This window comes from Athene cunicularia (assembly GCF_003259725.1).
Source record: "Athene cunicularia isolate RWA chromosome 2 unlocalized genomic scaffold, athCun1 chr2_part1, whole genome shotgun sequence".
In the NCBI taxonomy this organism is placed as follows: Eukaryota; Metazoa; Chordata; class Aves; order Strigiformes; family Strigidae; genus Athene; species Athene cunicularia.
The window spans coordinates 11,916,440-11,934,632 of NW_020799095.1; the positions used below are offsets into that span (position 1 = coordinate 11,916,440).

At 38.1% G+C, this 18,193-nt stretch overlaps 1 protein-coding gene across 1 annotated transcript in view; it reads right to left on the reverse strand.

Moving 5' to 3' along the window:
- Positions 1–1,910: 1,910 nt before the first annotated feature.
- The window catches only part of LOC113476977 (ubiquitin-conjugating enzyme E2 E2), a 214,764-nt gene continuing 198,481 nt past the window's right edge, over positions 1,911–18,193 (reverse strand). Inside the window, exon 6 of the mRNA XM_026843015.1 lies at positions 1,911–2,671. Within this exon, the coding sequence (XP_026698816.1) occupies positions 2,574–2,671 (98 nt within the window). The 3' untranslated portion in view covers positions 1,911–2,573. The remainder of the gene's footprint in view (positions 2,672–18,193) is intronic.

An 18,193-nucleotide genomic window follows, 5' to 3' on the forward strand; every position in this document is an offset into this window, starting at 1 on the left:
ATTATTTCATTGAGATCCCCATGGTTCTTAAGGCAGTAGTTTTATATTATCTAGGACAAAGCAACAGTTCAGCTTCATACAGAGAGCAACTTACCTGCAAATACAAACTGCGCATCTTTTTATGGGTAAGAAAGGCAAGTGAGAGCGTATGAAGTGAGAACAGACATTTATTAAGAATTCTGGGATTCCACCTCTAAGGTATCTCAGCTGTCTTTCGTTATGTCTTCATTAGAGATACCATAGACTCTTCTGTTTATAATGTCTTCTTTATCTTTTGGCAAGAAAAAAGAAAAAAAAGATGATAGTAGGAATTAAAGACTTCTTTTGCAAGCAGGTTTAAAATGTACCTGGGAAAATACTGCATTATGCTCAGCTGAGTGTAAATAAAGGCTGCAGAGCGGCAGACACTTAAAGTAATTCATAAGAAATCTGAAATTGCCCATTAATTGCTGTCTCAGGGGATCCAGGTCTTTTATGGCTGGAATCTCTTCAGCAGATGGGATAAGAGGAGAAGTAATGCAGTTACTGTACTGGGCAAGATGCAGTTGCACTTTTTAATCCTTTTAGTTCTTTGTTGTATTTTTACAGCAGGAAGGGTCCCTTCAGCCATGGAGGTACTTCGTGGCAAGTTGTGTGGTGGAAGCAACTTCCAAGGGAAGCACATGTAACAGTTGTCCTGAGAAGGTGTTCTGGCTCAGAGAAGTCTGAGTTTTAGGTTTGGTTTTGAACTGTTACTGCTCTTTCACATCTGTATTTAAGATATGCTGGCTTCAAAATGTTGTATGGCTGGGCTTGTAAACAGTTGGCTTCTGCAGACACCTTAAGACTCTCCGTTTGCTTTGATCAAGAGACTGATTATTTCTTTGAGATCCCTGTGGTTCTTGGGGTAGTTTATATACACCACCTACAATAAAGTCAATGTTCAGCTTCCCTTCGCTCAGAGGACAACTCACCAGCCGATTCAAGCTGTGCATCTGTTCAGGTATTAGCAAATGGCTGAGAGAAAATCAAAACAGCCTGGAAATGCTGAGCAGTGCAGTGGTTGGCGTAGAGGCCCTACGATGTCACCTTGACTGCTTTATGTTTCAGGACGGTTGGACTCGGTTGGAGGGTAATGCGATTGGGTCTCCCTGTATGTTTATACTGTCCCTGTTGTAGTGTATCTTCTTTAAGATAAGATCTTCTTTAAGCATAAGAGGCAAGAAGAGAGGGGAGAGGGCAGGCAAGAACTATATAGCATCTGTAATGTTCAATTATATGAGACAGGGATTTTCCAATATGCCTTGCAACACAAAGAGCATTTAGATACCAGCATCACAGTATATATTTTCTAAATCACAACACCCACACATTTCCTTAGCCAAGCAGAAGTTTTCCTTCCATGGCTGCATATCTAAAATTAGCCTGAAGGTCAAATTTGAATAGAAATACCCTTGCCATTGAACGTGCTGGGAATGATTGGTGCAATGGGCTCAATTTTCCCATCGAAAACCTTCATTTATTTTTTTAAATAACGGTTGCTTTTACAATTAAAGAGCTTGGAGAAAGGCAAAATGAGGCCTGCTGTATAAAATCATCATCAATATTCTGCTTTCACTGCAAGGCTATTTTTATAACCAACTATTTTAAATGTAACAAGATGGCTATAGTGAAGCCATAGTATAAAAGATGCAGTAAGAGGCTTCCGAATAGCTGAGCTGAGCAACCTGCATGTGAAAGAAAGGCCTTAAAATCTGGAAGATGTTTGTATATGAAAGATATACACAGCGAAGAATTCTAAGTTAAGAAATGCATTGTTGAGAAGAAATGAATAGTTTAGGTCTAAAAACAGTTGCTTAACCTGCAATTGTATTATGTGAGGACTATGCAGCCTATACTGCACAAACGCAAAAGCACTGTCTTGCAAGAAGTGCATTTATCAGCCACAGTGTTTTATTGAGTGCTTTAATAATACAAGTGTACATCAACTGATCCACAGTCAAAAGTGGCAGGTCCCTAAGAAATTTACAAGCACTTTTTTTTTTTTTTTAAGTAAATCAAAATACATATTAATTTGTTCAACGCAATAGCCTTTTGTGTGGGAAACAGAAGGCTAGTGATAAACACAGTCTTAGTAATGCACAGTGATTCTTGATTTTAAGCTTTTATACAAAACTTGTTCCCAGTAGCATGCACCCACCATTAAAGACTTCAGTACAAAAAAATAACCCTAAACACTACATTTAAGTAGAAACGAGATATAATTCTGAATTTGTTTTCCCAAAAAACACGTGAAAGAAAAAAAAAAAAACCCACACATTAATACAAAGCTTTGTGACAAAGCTCTATACTATTACAGATCCAACATTCTTTGCACTGATAACCAAAATTCCCTGTCTACATTTGAGGGAAACAACTTTCAAGTTAACAGAACAAAAAACCCCCAACAAATAAAAATAAAACCAAAAAGAGAGTAAGGACAACCTTGTCACAAAATGGTTCAAAATTTAATAAAAAATAAGAATGAAGGGGAGGGCTATTGATGCACTTAGTGAATGTGCTTGCACAGGTCCAGCAAATCCTAGAGTAGGTTCCTATGTGGCATATCGCTTGGTCCACTGTCTGGCCATTCTGTCGTGCTCTGCTCTGTTAGTCATATACTGAGTTGCAATACTTCCAACCAGGGGGTCAGCTGAAAAGGAAACACAAACCATGAAACACTTGTCAACCTTGGAAGGATGAAAAAGCTATTCTTAGATCCACATTCATCCAGTTCTTTTAGGTTTAACTGCAAGAACAAGCTGCCTACAAATACTAGTCCCACTTTGAAAGCACACTTGCATACAGGAAAAAAGGAAGAAGGAGATGGGGAGGAGTTGGCTGGCAATTAGCTATACGTTTCTGATAAACATAGAATTAAAACCATTTTCTAAAATTCTGCCTCACAAACAGGTGTTCCAATAATTTTATTTTGAGCTAAAAGTCACTTTCAGGTGCTGAGAATAAACATACCATGTCATTTATTTATGGACTTGTACTCCCACAAATATCTACACTACCGCCTAAGAAGAGGATGGGTTCTAATTCTATAATATTACCAGGTTCAATGGTTTATTTTGGTTTACTTTTGTTTTGTTTTTTAAATACTTGTAGTTTTAAAGCATAAAGGAAGATAAGGAATTAGGACAGTAAATACTTTTTTCAGAGTAACAACATTAATTCCAAACTTTGGGAACTGGTATTTAATTTATGGGATCTTTCTGAGCATTCATGCTCAGATGATTTAGATGCTGCATGATTTGGTCTGGATCTACAAATTACTTCACAAATAATTAATCAAAACCAGTCAATCCTCTAAGAAAAACAAACCAAGACTAGACTTTCCCAGAAGTGACTGTATGTAATCAACATTTTCCTTTCAGACATTTTTCTCTTTTCAGTTTAAAGCAGACAAAATGTATAGAGATGTTCCCATACTCTTGATATTTCTCCTGCAACAGTAAATTTCCCGAGATTGTACCATGCAAGTTCAGAAGCACTGATACCATGTTTTCTCCTGACTTAAGACAGATGAACATGACTTCTTCTGAAAGCCAGTTAATAATCAGCTTTGTGGTTGACTGAAGATGGTGCCACTGAACAATACGAATCTTGGCTTCCCCAGTGGTAATCTGACTGTGGTGTTTGCATAAATCAATTGATTGGCTCACTGCCAACATTACTGAATATTAGTGAATAATAGCTAATGAATAAATCTTTTGCTTTGAAAAAGACTTTCAGGAAGGGCCTGTGATCTGGATCTTAGGTTTGCACCTTCTAAATCAGTAAGGTGAGTTATCACTGTGACTGCAGTCTACAAAGTCCCTGTAGTCTCAGTCCTTCAAACACTTACGGCATATGCTTACGTTTAATATCTTAATATATCCGGAGGAGGTCACTGAGGCCTGGACTTTGCTATTTTTACATACATGAGTGTCAAAGAAGCACATCTGATCTAAGATCCATTTAAAAAGTTTCAGACTATAATGTATATCACCTTTAACTCCTCGGCCAAAGAGAAGAACTATATAGGGGATTAACAGAAGGATTTTGTTCTGTGCAAATAAGAGGCTAACAGTCTACAGGTACTTAAGGAGTGCCAAGTTGTTCATGCTGGAATGAGGTCTGAGAAGCACTGCAGGGTAAGTGGGGAACTTGAGCAATGGGAAAGGGAAAAATTTCTCTCAGCAAAAAAATTAGGGAGTAACCATAGGGAAACTTTGTCAGTGTAATGTAGCTTGGGGATGAACCTGACAGCACCGCTGTGAATTCCCACACCCTCCTTGGATGTGACACCACTGTGTGAAGAAACACTTTCACAGACCCATGGAGAAATGGAGACTAAGGGTTGGACTTGGAAGGAATCCGTGGAGCAAAATTTGATGAATGTGCCAGTTTTCATGCTGTTGGGGAATGCGAGGTTTGGCTTCTGAGGCATCTGGCTGTGATGGGTTGCAAGAATATTATGGCATTATCATCTGGAACGCAGCAAGTGCTTAATGAGGTTTAGTGCGTAAAGTGCTGCCACTAAGACCTTTATAAAACCTTATGTGAGTCAGTGAAAAGTGATGTGCTGTAGTAAAGGTTTACCCAGTTCAAATCTGAAAGTCTTTTATGTGTGGGATAAATGTTTCTGTGAAAGCGTGTCTTTCACACTGAGAGCTGTAAATCAATTTCCTTTATATACTGAAAGGGTACTGAGGATCCTATCATCATCCCCAATCCTGGATGATAGATTACAATGTTTGGTTTCTTAGTGTGGGTTTCCATCTATATCTCCTTTTGGGAGCAAGGAACTATTTCAACAACGTATGTCTTCGCAAGGATTTGGAAGGGACAGGCCCTTCCTTTTACCTTCTCCCAGCATGGGAGAGTGTCTACTTTCTTTTGAGGTGGGACAATCAATGAGAGGAGATCTTGATAAGAACATGTGGAAACCTGTTGAAGCCCGCTGATGTAGGGAACTGGTCTGTTTATTTATCCATATATTCAGGCCTTTGTCTTGGCAGTGTTTTGTTTGGGAGTTGGGAAAAGAGCAGAGGTGACAGCCTGCAAGATGTCTGAGATCCACATAGGTTTTGTTGTAGGTATGTAAATTCCCATTGAGAGTGACCTGTGAATCAACTGTCATTTTGCGGTGCTTCCCTCAAGTCAGTGCCTCCTTCCATCAGTGGCGGCCCATGCGAAACAGGACTGCAGAAGCAAAGAGAGGTCCTTGCCTGCTGTAGCATGAGCAGGACCAGCTATACCCGCAGCCAGCGCTGAGCCAACACTCCTAAAAGGTGCTCTTGGTAGTAACAGTAATAACATTGTTCTTTGCAGTTTGGCTATGCTCTTTATTGGTTATAACAATACTGAATAAATTAAGAACAAACCCACAGTTGGCAAAGTCACTTGATCACACGAGACTCCAAACTGAAGAAACAGAACAATAGTTATTGCCAGAGAGGCCCAGCTATTTCACATCCCTGTCAGAGGGTCTGGAGGTGTGTTGTCATTATATGTCATTATTTATGAGGGTGTTAATAAGGACTGTTCAACAGGTATTTGAAGAGCTGGCTTATTTTAGCAGTTCCTGTGAATCTGTGAAACCATCAGAAGGCACCACTACTTTGTTTGGGAAGTCAGGACAGCTGGTGAGGAGGGAAATTGTAACTTCAGACCAGAGCCACCCAACCAGCGGCACACTGGCCAATTCAATGCAGCACACTGCATTCGTGCTGGAGGACATAAGGACGGTGTGTCAACTCCAGAAATGCAAATGGTCTCTTTCTGCACCTGCATGGGCAGCTTCAAGCCCAGGCTATATTGTCCTTGGTGGAGGCGTGAGGTGGCTGGCAGGCCCAAGGAGACAGATCTCCCAACACTTAATGACTCATGAGTCACCATCACAATGCAGTTCACAGGGATGGGGAAATAATCAAAAGATTTAATTCCTAATATGCACAAGCCTTGGTTATAGTGTCCAAGACCTACAAAATAACAAATACAAGGAAGAAACAATAGTTAATATTTATCCCCTAAACTAAGTAGCACATGGCTGAGCACCACCTGGTTCTCAGCTGGGCTCGCACTATTTAAGGAGTATTGTGAAATCTCCTTTAGTAGGGCCAAATATGTATTTATAAGACAACCGCTGTGTAAACTGTCTAATTAAGAGATAAAAAGGAATACTGGATCTCAAAATTCATAATGGTACTTTTCCCATGTTTCCATTTCTCATTACCATAAAACTGTTTCTTATTTTCCATTTGTATGTATCTGTGGTTTTATTCTCGATGTTAGAAATGTGTTTGCATAACTAGTAAACCACTCTAGCTTTTTTCTTTTATTTTTGTTTTAGAAGTAGTGTGATTCATCAGTGAGTCAGGGTTCATTTCAGAAATTCACTCCAAATGGGACTGTGTCCAAACAACAATGAAAACCAGAGGATCAGAATATAAAACTATGCCAGAAATGTGTTATCACAACAACCTGGTGAAAGAAATGAAAATAAACCCACAACAAATTAGTAACAATTAACAGCAAAACTCTGCAGCTCCTGGCCTGCTGGGAGGTGTGTACTTTGGGATCTCTTGGATCACCAGATGCATGGTGACTGGCTTGAGATCCACAGGTACCCCATCCCTCAGGGTGCTGGAGCCTGGGGATGCTGGGACGAGGCAGAGTACTTGCATGTGGTGGTCGGCAAGCACTGAAACCCGGGAGCAACACTGCGGGTGGTGTTGGCTGTGACAGCCACGTGTGGGGAGTTGTGCCATGGTGCACGCCACCAGCTCACCAGAGAAGCTGCTGCAACTCTGTGGACTGGAAATCTTTAAGGACTCATAATTTACCTTTCATTCTAGTCCCTGACTCTCACTCTAGAAATCGGCCCTGGGACACCTCTGTAACTGTTAGCTTGCTTAAAGAAAAATTGCTATCCAATACTCTGACTAGTTCCATGTAAAATTGGAACATACCAGGAGTTACAGCATCAAATTTCATGTTAAAGGATAACACAATAGTAATGAAAATATACAGAAAGAGCACCAAATTAAACAAGCATGGACAGAAGCTAAGGTGCAGCCATGTAGCTTACATGGAAAATGTCAATCAAGAGAACTAAAGTATGAAGAAAAGCTTCTGGATGATTTATAGAAAGACTGCAGCTGCTAAATCCCCCTTCACCTCACCATCTGTAATCCTCATGTTATATCAGAATTCACGAAATCACCCTGTATTTAAACGTAGTTTTCAAAGCTGGGTGAGCTGGAGCTTGTCCCTAGCTTAAAAAGGTTGCATGTGCTGCTCTACAATGCCTTGTCATCTTCTTTTGCAGCCACTTAATATGACTGTATAAGGAAGAACATTTGTGTCTCATGTCTGTTGTAAGGCTAATCAAATTTACAGCCCAATTCTAGGGAGTTAATGCTATTGGGGATTTGGATGAGCTGAGATTTGGTCATTACAAAATTTCAGCTGTGTTTAATGCTAGTTATACTGCTTTATCATTCAGAAGACAGACTATAATTCTTCTTTAGAACTACTTTTCTCCCAAATAAATGAAAATATATTGCTATACTGTATTTTACTCCAGTTGTATTTTTACAGCTATTTCTATGTCAGCAAATAGCAATTTCAGAGCAGAATTCATCTCCTGGGCTTTTCAATGCTCTTTTAAAAATACAGCAAACATACTCTAGTGAAATAAAAAATGGAGATGGTGTGTTTAACAGCTTGATTTCAATGTGCCTTCTCCATCAGCCACATGATATGCAATGAAATTCCAATTGGTAGTGCCAATGTGGTTAAAGAGATACACATTTAGACTTAAAATGTACATTATGGGTGTTTGTATGCATTATATATATTTTTTACGAGCATTTTAAAAGTAGAATTATATTTCTATTGCAGTATTTTACAGTTTTAATAGAGAACAGCCGATGGAGCAAGTTATTACACCATCACATGTGGGTTCTCAGAAAGATTTCTGGAGCACCTTAAAAACCAAAAAAACCCCACAGCCCTATAAAAATCTCACAGTTTCTTCAGCCAAACATTTACAATACACTTTTTTTTTTTTTTTTTTTTGGGCTGCTTCTTTTTCTAAATATTCTGCTGTATTTCTTTTTCAATTAAAAAATGGGGAGTGCTTGGGTTTTGTGAGGTTTTTTTTAGGAAAAGTCTTGGTGCTCTGTATGTCACCTATAGGATAGCTGCCTTGGAGTCATCTTTATACAACAGCACAAGTAGGATTGGTTGCCCTGAAAATAAACCTCCCCAAAATAAAAGTTCATATTTTCAGTAACTACATTTTGTTTGGTGATTTCAGTGCAAATAGCAGTGCAGGACAGAATATATTCCCATACTGGTTTATAGTGTAAGTCAAGTTTTCTGAACCCAATTTTTGTGGTTTTTAATATTATACCAACTGTTAAGAAATAGGTCCCAAAAGGCAAACAAAAAAATCCCTAAGATTAGGGGAAAAAACAGAAACTAATAATTCACTGAAACACCAGTTTTCTTAACAGCAAATGGTGACAGCTTGGTGCACACCAAAAACATCCTTAAACTTAATTAAAAAAATTATTTAATATCTAATTATATATTCTTATGTTGCTTTCAGTGGCATCCTGGCTAGTGTTATGAGACCAGTCAGTGAAAACTGCAGACAAAGGCAGTGTGAGAGATGCTGTAACAAATATGTCATAGAACAATTTAATACTCCAAGAGGAAGAGATTAAGAGAAGATGAATTGTTTGTGAGTAATTTTATTTACAGTGTCACTGTGCCTCAGGAAGTTTCCATAGTTATCCACATGTCACCTGTTTTAAACTTAATGAACTCCTAGAAGACCATGTCAAGGATACTGCGAGTCTTGATGTGGAAAATGAGGTATGTGAAATGCATCACAGTATCCTTCAGTGATCTTACAGCAGCAGTGTTGCTCTCTTTTGCTATCATTAATAATAATGCACAGACTAAGTAATTCTTTGGAGGCAGAGACAGGTGAAGTGGCACACTGAATTACTCCACTAACCTTTCAGCTTTGAAAAGAGTGCTCAAAATCAGGGCACAAGTGAAAGCAAGTGCAGTGCAGCACTAATCCCTGTTTGTGCGGCAATAAAACTAGCCTCGCGGTTGGAAGTCTGATCAACACACGCGTAGGGACTGGAACAACAGAGTGATTCAAGTCAGAACAAAGGGTGGCAGCAGGGCTCTGAATTGCTTTACACACCTTACAAGCTGAACTACAATTTATTTCTGACTTTCATAAAATCACAGTTCCAAGTATCCATATAGAATGTATTTAAACATCTGTGAGGGTCTTTGTACAGAAGAATGATAAAGGGATCAATAAACACTGTGTAAAAAAAGAGAACAAATAAAATTAATTGTTTCAGTAAAGAAAAAAGGTAATCCTCAGAGGAGAAAGGAACAAATTCTAGAAAGGTGTAATGTCTACGAGGAAAAAAGTCAGTGAAGCTGTTACCGATTTTAGCAATTATAGTTTATAGCAGAAATCATATGACATGGAGTATAACGAAGCCTGCTTCTCATTTCAGGTATTAGTTTTGCAGATTTGTTGGTCACATCTCAACACTCAATAGAAAAAAATCTAATATATGTAGGCTACATCAGTGTGCTAAAACCTCAAAATATGTCTGCTGAAATTGCCTTACATGTGCCTCATTAGGCTGGCTACCATGGTTGACATGGCTTTGACAACGTGGACAACCATATGACCTTCAAGGGTTGTTCCCACCAAAGGAAAGTAAGAAGAGTAAGATATCCTTTGACATTACATTCTTACATACAAGGTGATCCAATGTGTTGGAGGTAGAGGAAACAAGGGCTAACTGTTATGACACTTCCCAGTTTCAGATAAAACCCAGGATTCTCTTTTCAGGTATAACATGGGAGATAAGTAAATACAGGGCAGATGGATAAGAACTTGAGACACAATCTTTGGAAACCACCTCTGCATCTAGAGAACTAAGAGAAAACTATACACTGTAGCTTAGGAACTGTGTAACTTTAAAGCCTAAATTTGCCAAAAGTTTTTGTCCCTATATAGAAAAGCTGACCTAGTGGTCACTATGCTAAAACAGGGCTAAAGGAAACTTAGTTTTGCACCAGGCTTCCTATCAAGTTGTGTCCACCAGTACATCCCATAGTCCTGGTCACTCAGCCATCCAGTCCTTGGGTACCTCTCTAGCTATACACCTCAAGTCTTTTTCCTGGGAGAAATCAGAGCAGGTGCAGGAAGAGAAAGTGAGGGTGAGGTAAAGCATGGAAAACCCAGAGGTTTTGTTCTGTTGTACAGCCAAGGTGTAGTCAGGGTGCACATCTGAGCAGGTAAGCAAGGAAGTGGTTGTGTCATACTGCTCGCAAGAGATGAAACTCCAGAGTGCTTATTGGTCTTTACAGCTTGCAAGTAGTCATGATGACTCCAAGAAAATTAAGTGGTCTTACAGTGGTGCCTTAGTTTCCCATCTGTAAAACTGGACTAATATCACCCAGGATATTCTGAGAATAAATATGTTAAAAATTGTGAGATATCTGGATACTGTGGTAAATGTGGCTTTATAGAGGTGTGTCATAAAGAGACTGATATCCATGACTTGACTCTAAATTTTCAGCTCTGTAGAATTGTCAGAGACACGTTTGACTTCTGTTAGTCCATACAATGATTGAAGTTACACAGATATAAATGCATGTGTGACTTGACTCCAATGTCACACTGTTGTCTGGAGAAAAATGTTACCTATCTTTAAAAATAAAAGAGCTCTGCAAATCTAGTTTAAAAAACATCCATTTACTAAAATATCCATTTTGGATACATGGAAGAAGAAATTAATTCCTCTCTCTAGACTTGCATTTGACTGCTGTCAGGCTACCTACCACAGATCTGTGTGAAATATGAGGCTGCCTAAGAAAAAGATGTTTCAGAAATAAGGAATATTATCTGGCCCAGTTTTACTAACATGGCTCTTAAAGGAAAAGCGTTGGCAGTCATTCATCTCTGTATCTTGCCAAGGGAAATCATTCTTGTTTAAAGAGTAAGTTTTTTTTTTCAGTCTTCAGTTTTTAGCAGGATTTCTATAAACTTCACTGACTGACTGAAAGTTAGCTGAGGCAATCATGGATCAACAAGGCAGAGTGTACTGGTCTTGAAGAGTTGTCTTTAATTAAGGAAGAACATGCACCTATTAGAAGTGCCAGCATGCTGTAACAATTAAAGTTCTGAAATAACACACTTCATTTTGATGCTTGGATGCATCTCAGAATTAAAAGCACAGATATATTAGCAATGTATTGGTTCATAATAATAAACTCAATTGAGAAACAGTCATTGTTGTTGGAAAAAAATTAATGAAAAGGTGTTTGCAAATAAGAACTTGATATGAAAGACATTACATGACACTTGGCTTGATAAAATTTGCAGGAAAAGTTACAGCAATATGCATTTACCTTGTGGAAGATGACTTGAGTGGATAATAAGGAAATCACAGCAGTCACATCTCAAAATGCTGTCAAGCAACCAAAATGCTAAAATGCATAAAGTAACTGGCATGTATCCATAAGGTCATAACTGTATTTTCAGAAAAACAGTGTGGACGGTAAATTTATCTGAAGATTTACTAAGGGATGGATAGCTATTATATAGGAATTCCAGTGTGTTCAGCATTTCTTTCATTTAAAGAAAAAATAAACAGTTTTCTTCTAGATTTGTCTATTCTCACTTCTCACTAATTATCATCTCCAGGCAAACAAGTGACCTGTGGGGCTTGCACATCCTGAACTAACAGTTTAATCCCAAAGCAACTGGGTGTAAAGGCATTCCCGGTGATCGTGCCTTGCGCAGTGTTAGGCACCCTATAATCACATGTACCAAAGGTAGATTACTCTGCAAGAAAACCAGGCAGTCCAGTAGGATCCACTTGCCACGTGGATTCCCAGGGGACGGGGAGGGGAGGAAGTGTTACCGCGTGGTCTGGTCTTTGGTGGCATTTAGACACTGAGAGAAAAATGAGTCCTAAAGGCATCTTCACTTTTACGGGAAGGGTTCGAATGTGAGCAATACCAAAATCTTCAACTTAAACACATCAGAATCATTTTAGGTTAGATGCAGGAGTCATCTGAATTCTGCTCTTGAACCTATCCCTTTGCTCCTTTATTGCAATTAATCCTTGGAGTAACTAGAAAAGCCTACATATGTTATGAATGCTGTTTAATTTAGTTTAATCTGATTTTCTCCTTCTGGTCCTATTAAATCTCGTTATTAATTTGATGCATTTAAATCCAAAACTGTTATTATAAATCCCATGCAAACTGTCAAATGAATGCAAGAGAGTTGTATTTACAAAAGCAAGGTTTGGTGAAGAATTTTATCCCTACTAAAGGCCTGTAGGACTCTTTTTCATAGGCCAGGGCTTGAAATCCCTTAGCAAGATGGAACATCCTTTGGAACAGGAATAGGAACTTAGGTGTGCCTTGCATTAATACACCCCTTACTGTTACCCAAGAATAACTCAAAAAATAGTCAGGCCTCTCCATTCCTTCTCTATACTTTCTCCCACGGAACATGTGGAAGGAAGTCACAGGCTGCATCTGGCTCAGACGTGTCTAAGTTTATATCTGCATCAAAAGGTAGTGGAAGGAAAATGCCTGGAAACTAATTTGTTCAGGATTTTTGTCAGTACGGCCCAGATGCTCTCTTTGATGGGGCTGGCTTCTTGGGGTTTTTCTGGACTGCAGGCATGGGTCGTTTGAGCCAGGTTGTGTAAGTGCATGTTGGGACCATGCTTCACATTGCCATCCACATCTGTGGTCCATACTATTTGGGAGGAGGCATCCCAAAATGTTACTGCACTATAAATGTAGGAAATAGGTGCCATCTCAGCAGAGTATGGGACAGGGAACTCTGGAGTCAGTCTCACTGCTAATGTGTACACTTGACAGGTTTCTGACAGTCCAGAGTGGTCAATTCTGATCCCCTGAGTGCTGCAGAATTTGCAGCAATACAGCCCTACCAAAAGAGGCATCCAGGGAAGATGCTTGTACCAACAAAGAGTGGCTGAAGAAAGTATGAAAACTAGAGTGGCACCCTGCCCTGAAGATCGGTACGGGCCAGCTATGGCCATATTTCTGGAGGCTGATCACTGAGGTGACATGGGTTATCATATGAAGGGAGCAGGGTGGTGCAAACTCTGGCAATGACTGAGGAATCAGCAGGTGAGTGAGAAAATAACCTCATTTGAGTAACCAGATGGACTATCCACTTCTAAATTAACTTCAGAACATGAATATAATTAGGCTTAATTATGAACGGGTACTAAAAGAACTAGAAGGAAAAACAGGTTAAACAAAATAATTAGCATTCATCATGTAGGCAGGTTTAGCTGCTGGATTAGTTGCAATGAAGTTACAGGGCAATGCTAAGTAAAGATTGAATTTATGATATTTACAGCAATAATTTCATATTTAGTAATAGGTAAAACAACTTCATTTGGAAATCCTATCTTTCCTGTGAGGGGTCACACTCAACTCCATTGTCATGCCTGACTAAATGATAATCACTTTGCCAAATGATTTCAGGCTTTGGCACAAAAAGTCCTAAGATTGAGCTGTAGAAAAAAATCTATACGAGGTAGAGATGGAAAAGACATGGAAAGTCATGAAGGCATTCTTGCTGCTAGTATAATATTGTGTTTTATAGTAAGTTCTACTTTCATGACACTTTATCTAACCAGTATTATAAAGACCCAAACAATGAGGATTCTGGTCCTTGAGAATTTTCCGAAATCTGATTAAAGTTGCAAATGCTTTACTCCATAGAAGGGCCTGTTTTTAAGCCTTGTACAGATGGAAAATTCTACAAACAATTTACTAATCAGAGCTCTATTTCTGTATCCCATATGAATGTGAAATCTTACAGTACAGCCCATGCTTAAATTTGGGGCAATTACACCATACATTTTGCTATTTAAGTAACTGTCTGCTACTCCAGTTAATGCACCTGAACTTAATTTGCTGTGAAAATAGGGATTCTGAAACATACACTGCATATAATTTGGTTTATTTGTTGCCTTTGATAGATCTGCAAAACTGTAAAAAACAAACAACCGCTTCTTCCTCCCCTGCTGAATAATGTAGAAAATTAGCCATGCAAAATAAGAGACATGTCTTGCAGTAGTGTAAATCATCTCTGAAGGTAGAATCTGAACGACTTAAGAATACTAATTGCTGAAATTTTACTCAAGAAAGTGAGCCTAAATGATTTAATAGCTAACATACTTATATCCAGGATTATAAATTTTGCTTTTCAGGATTGACTCTACATTCTTGTTGTGAATCTGTTAGAGCACCAAATATAGCAGGCTTCTTTTCAGGAGCTTAAACAATGTGGGGCATTCTTTAATGGAACATGCACCGTTTCATCCACGGTGAAACAAGAATAATTGTATTTCAAGAACAGGAAGAAGCATCCTTAAAAACAGTTGTGCTGATCAGGGTCCTGAAGGTAGTCCAGAGGCAGTTAGAAACATATGGCAAGAAATTTGAAAATATGTCCTTGCCTTCATGTTAAAAAAGGTACACAGGAAAAAAAACCCCAACCCCCACTTAGTAAAATGCAACAAAGTCTAAATGAAAAATCTGATACCGGTTTATTCCAGCTGGGATTTGAGCTATTTGTACTAACTGAGAATAATGAATATTAGATTAAATAATTATGAGATTAAAGAATTAAGTGTAGGAATATAGGTAAAATGTGATGTCTGAAGGTATTGATTTTCTAGTTTTAATTATTTTTCCCTTAAATATATAAAGTTTTATTAGTGAGAAAATGTATCCAGTAGAATTGGTTAAGCCCAGAAGTAGTCTATCTACTTTGTTCAAAAGATTTCAGCGTAATTAAGCACATGTCTGTATTGGTTAGACAAAACCTGCATGAAACAAAGAAAATACATCTAATGCCTGGAAGTGATTGGAGTGTGTTTTGAAAGTAAACGGCAGTTTACTTTGTATCTTGGAATTCACTCTAATTAAACTGGGATTCTATATCTTATATATGAGAAATAGCTTTATTTAAATACTTCACATTGTTAAACATTTAACATTGATGACTTATTTTGGTCTCGGTTCACAAAAAGATTTATTAGGTGTATGCACTAAATTACCTGTCTTCTCTCTGAGGTAATGAGCATAGGAAAACTCCATTGGTACTATTTCAAATTACACATGCTTATTGGAAGGAAAATGAATTGTAACCTTTTGTATTTGTAGCATCCATCACTCATGCATTTTCTCAAAATACTTTTAACTTAACAAAGTTTAAGCTAAAGCTCAAAGAAACCCTGTATTTCTTCAGCAGAAATGCACAGACTTAAAAACCCTGTATGTATATTTATCATGTAGCTTTTATAAGCTTTATGCAAAAAACCCCCATCAAAATGCCAAGTGTATTTTTTTCTAGCTTTACTTTCATTTTGTGATAAGACTGAATTTTGTGTGTTCTAGAAGCCCCTTTCGAGGAATAATAAAAATTAGGAACAGTTAAGGGTAGTGACAAGACTCTTTCTCAGGAGTGCATGAGTGCCATTTACATCCCTTTACATTTATTTCTTGACACAGATGTACACAGCCTCTACTGATTGAGATTTTAGTCAATCTCTGATTTAATCAGATGACATTTAATAAACTGATAGTCAGGTATTATGTCTGAAGTTCAATTTTTCTCACCTCATCTTAAATAAAAACAAAACAGGAATAGAAAACTTATTGAAAACCACAAAACATCATTAGCAGCATGGTAAAACTTTTCCCATTTAAGGAATGGTTGAAATCTAAGCTTATTTCTTCTAGAAAAAGACAAAATAAATGAGACAGACAAATTTGTAAAGAAGATTATAAAAAAATAAGTAGTAAGTAGTAAGTTTTCTTACTCCACAGTTAGAAAACAACACAAACAAAACCCCAATACGTTGAGCAGAAGTTAAAAGGAAGTAGATGCTTCATACACCAAATAGTTAAACACATCCAAGAATATAGTGTAGGAATATTAGAAGGTAATTTAGGAAAATTAAAAAAGAATTAAAAAACACACTAGTCATGGCACCACCTAAGTTACCTTTGCAGAGGCTATTACAGCTCATGCTTCAACACATAATCTGATCATTAGCTGTGGTTAGGAGGGAATTTCCTCTCCAGTATACTACTGTATGAGTAAAGTGCTTTGAGGGAATTTTACACTTTTCACCGAACCACTGAGCAATGAACAGTTAGTTACAGGCAACGTACCTGACTGAGCCAAGTAGTACTGGTTTGCTCTTAGACAATGACTATACTCCTCCTTCTAGTGATTATTCTTTGCAGAGTTACAGATACATCAGGTAAAAAAAGAACAGGGTAAGTGCATGTGTGACTGTTATCTGGAGCTATTGCTAGTGACTGCTTTATGCCTTGGATATGACAATATCCAGACTGCACATTTTATTTTGAAAAAGTAACCTGTACGATTCACTTTCTAAATTATGTAAACCCACTAATATTCTTATGTAAATAACTCCAGACACTTTTCAGAGAAAAAAATTATTCAGACTGTATACTTCTGAAACCATAACGGGGGGCTTATGACTAAGTATTTCTAAACAACTTTACTTTTATAGTTGTGTTAATCTTTTTAATGATACCTTTTGAGCTTTGAATCACCTAAATCTAAACACATGAAATGCCTCTATGCTCACTAACAACCTTCTTCTATGCATAAGGTGTTGTCAATGTGCAACTGAAAAGAGCAAAGACTTAGGCCAACATAAATAGTAATCCTGATCCAAGCCTCCTCCCCCTGCACACATAATTAGGAGATATTCCAAGACATATTTTCCTGAGAACTACTAAAGGGATGACAGTTCACAAATGTTTTTCCTGCTGTTATAATATTCCCCACAGTCATAGGTTCATGTTGAGGGGACTTAGTCAACTGATAAGAACAAACTATTTTAACATTTTCATCAGCTCTTTATGGCAAAGCAAATTAATTCTCTTCCAGTGCTTATCTATGTATAATTTTCATAATGTCCTGCTGCATTGCTTGCACTGACATTACGTTTAATTTCATGTTTATAGATCATGTCCACAGAGTTTAACACATATAGGTGTATGTATCTGCAAATATTTAAAGACCAGATGTACAGAAAGTCTCTCCCTGGCAGTGCAGAGTCTCCTAGGGGGACTTCGGGTGCCTAAATCCCATGGGAAGTACTGAAAACCTAGTTGGTTGGCTGCCAGCATCTTTAGGTGCCTAAATGTCTTTAACATACTGGTACTGTGTGTCCAGCTCAGAATATGAGAAACTGTGACTCAAACTATAGGATAGCAATTAGTATTGTAGAGAACCTATAGTATAGACAGCATAGTACAGTATGTTTTAAAAGAAATGGGAAGAGAAACCACTGATAGACTATTAAGAATTTGTAAATACCAGCTGTAGAATATATGATACAACCAGTCCAAATATGTACATATTACTTTAACAAATATATAGCAGGTTCTGCAGAACAGGCAGGGGAACCTACAGTATTTAAAGACAAATAGGTACCTTCTTGCAGAAAAAACTTTGTTGCAATTGATGGGATCGTTTTGCTCATGTGAATGAAGTTGATGGTGATGTTTTTTTCCCAAGGCAATCCCACCTTTGACATTGTTCTGCACTCACTGAGAGCAAAACAAAAGGCATCAGTTTTATGCTACATTTTCCATTTGTGCTCCTTTAGGACAACTTACTATGATGACCTTTATGTAAAACACCCATCTACCCTGCTTTCAGTCCAGCAGCACCGAGATAGCAGAGCAACCACACACCACATTTTGTATTTGCCAAGCAAAAGCCTCTGGAGTGAGCTCATTTCATTTGGAGACAACCCAGGGCAGAGATTGAAAAAGGGACAGAAAGGTTATGTTGCAACTTAGAACAAACTAAAAAACATTACTACATGAATTGATTCCTCGCTGCTCGTAACTTTTGTTTACCCTCTCTCACTTGCTGCCATGCTTTAGTGACACAGCATAGAGTATTTTCCTGCTCCAGATACAAAGAGAGCATTTTCCATTGTGCTGAAACAGCCCAGAAACCTGCCCGTTTCCTGACAGAGCAGAGTATATAAACTCTGACGAAAAGGGAAAAACA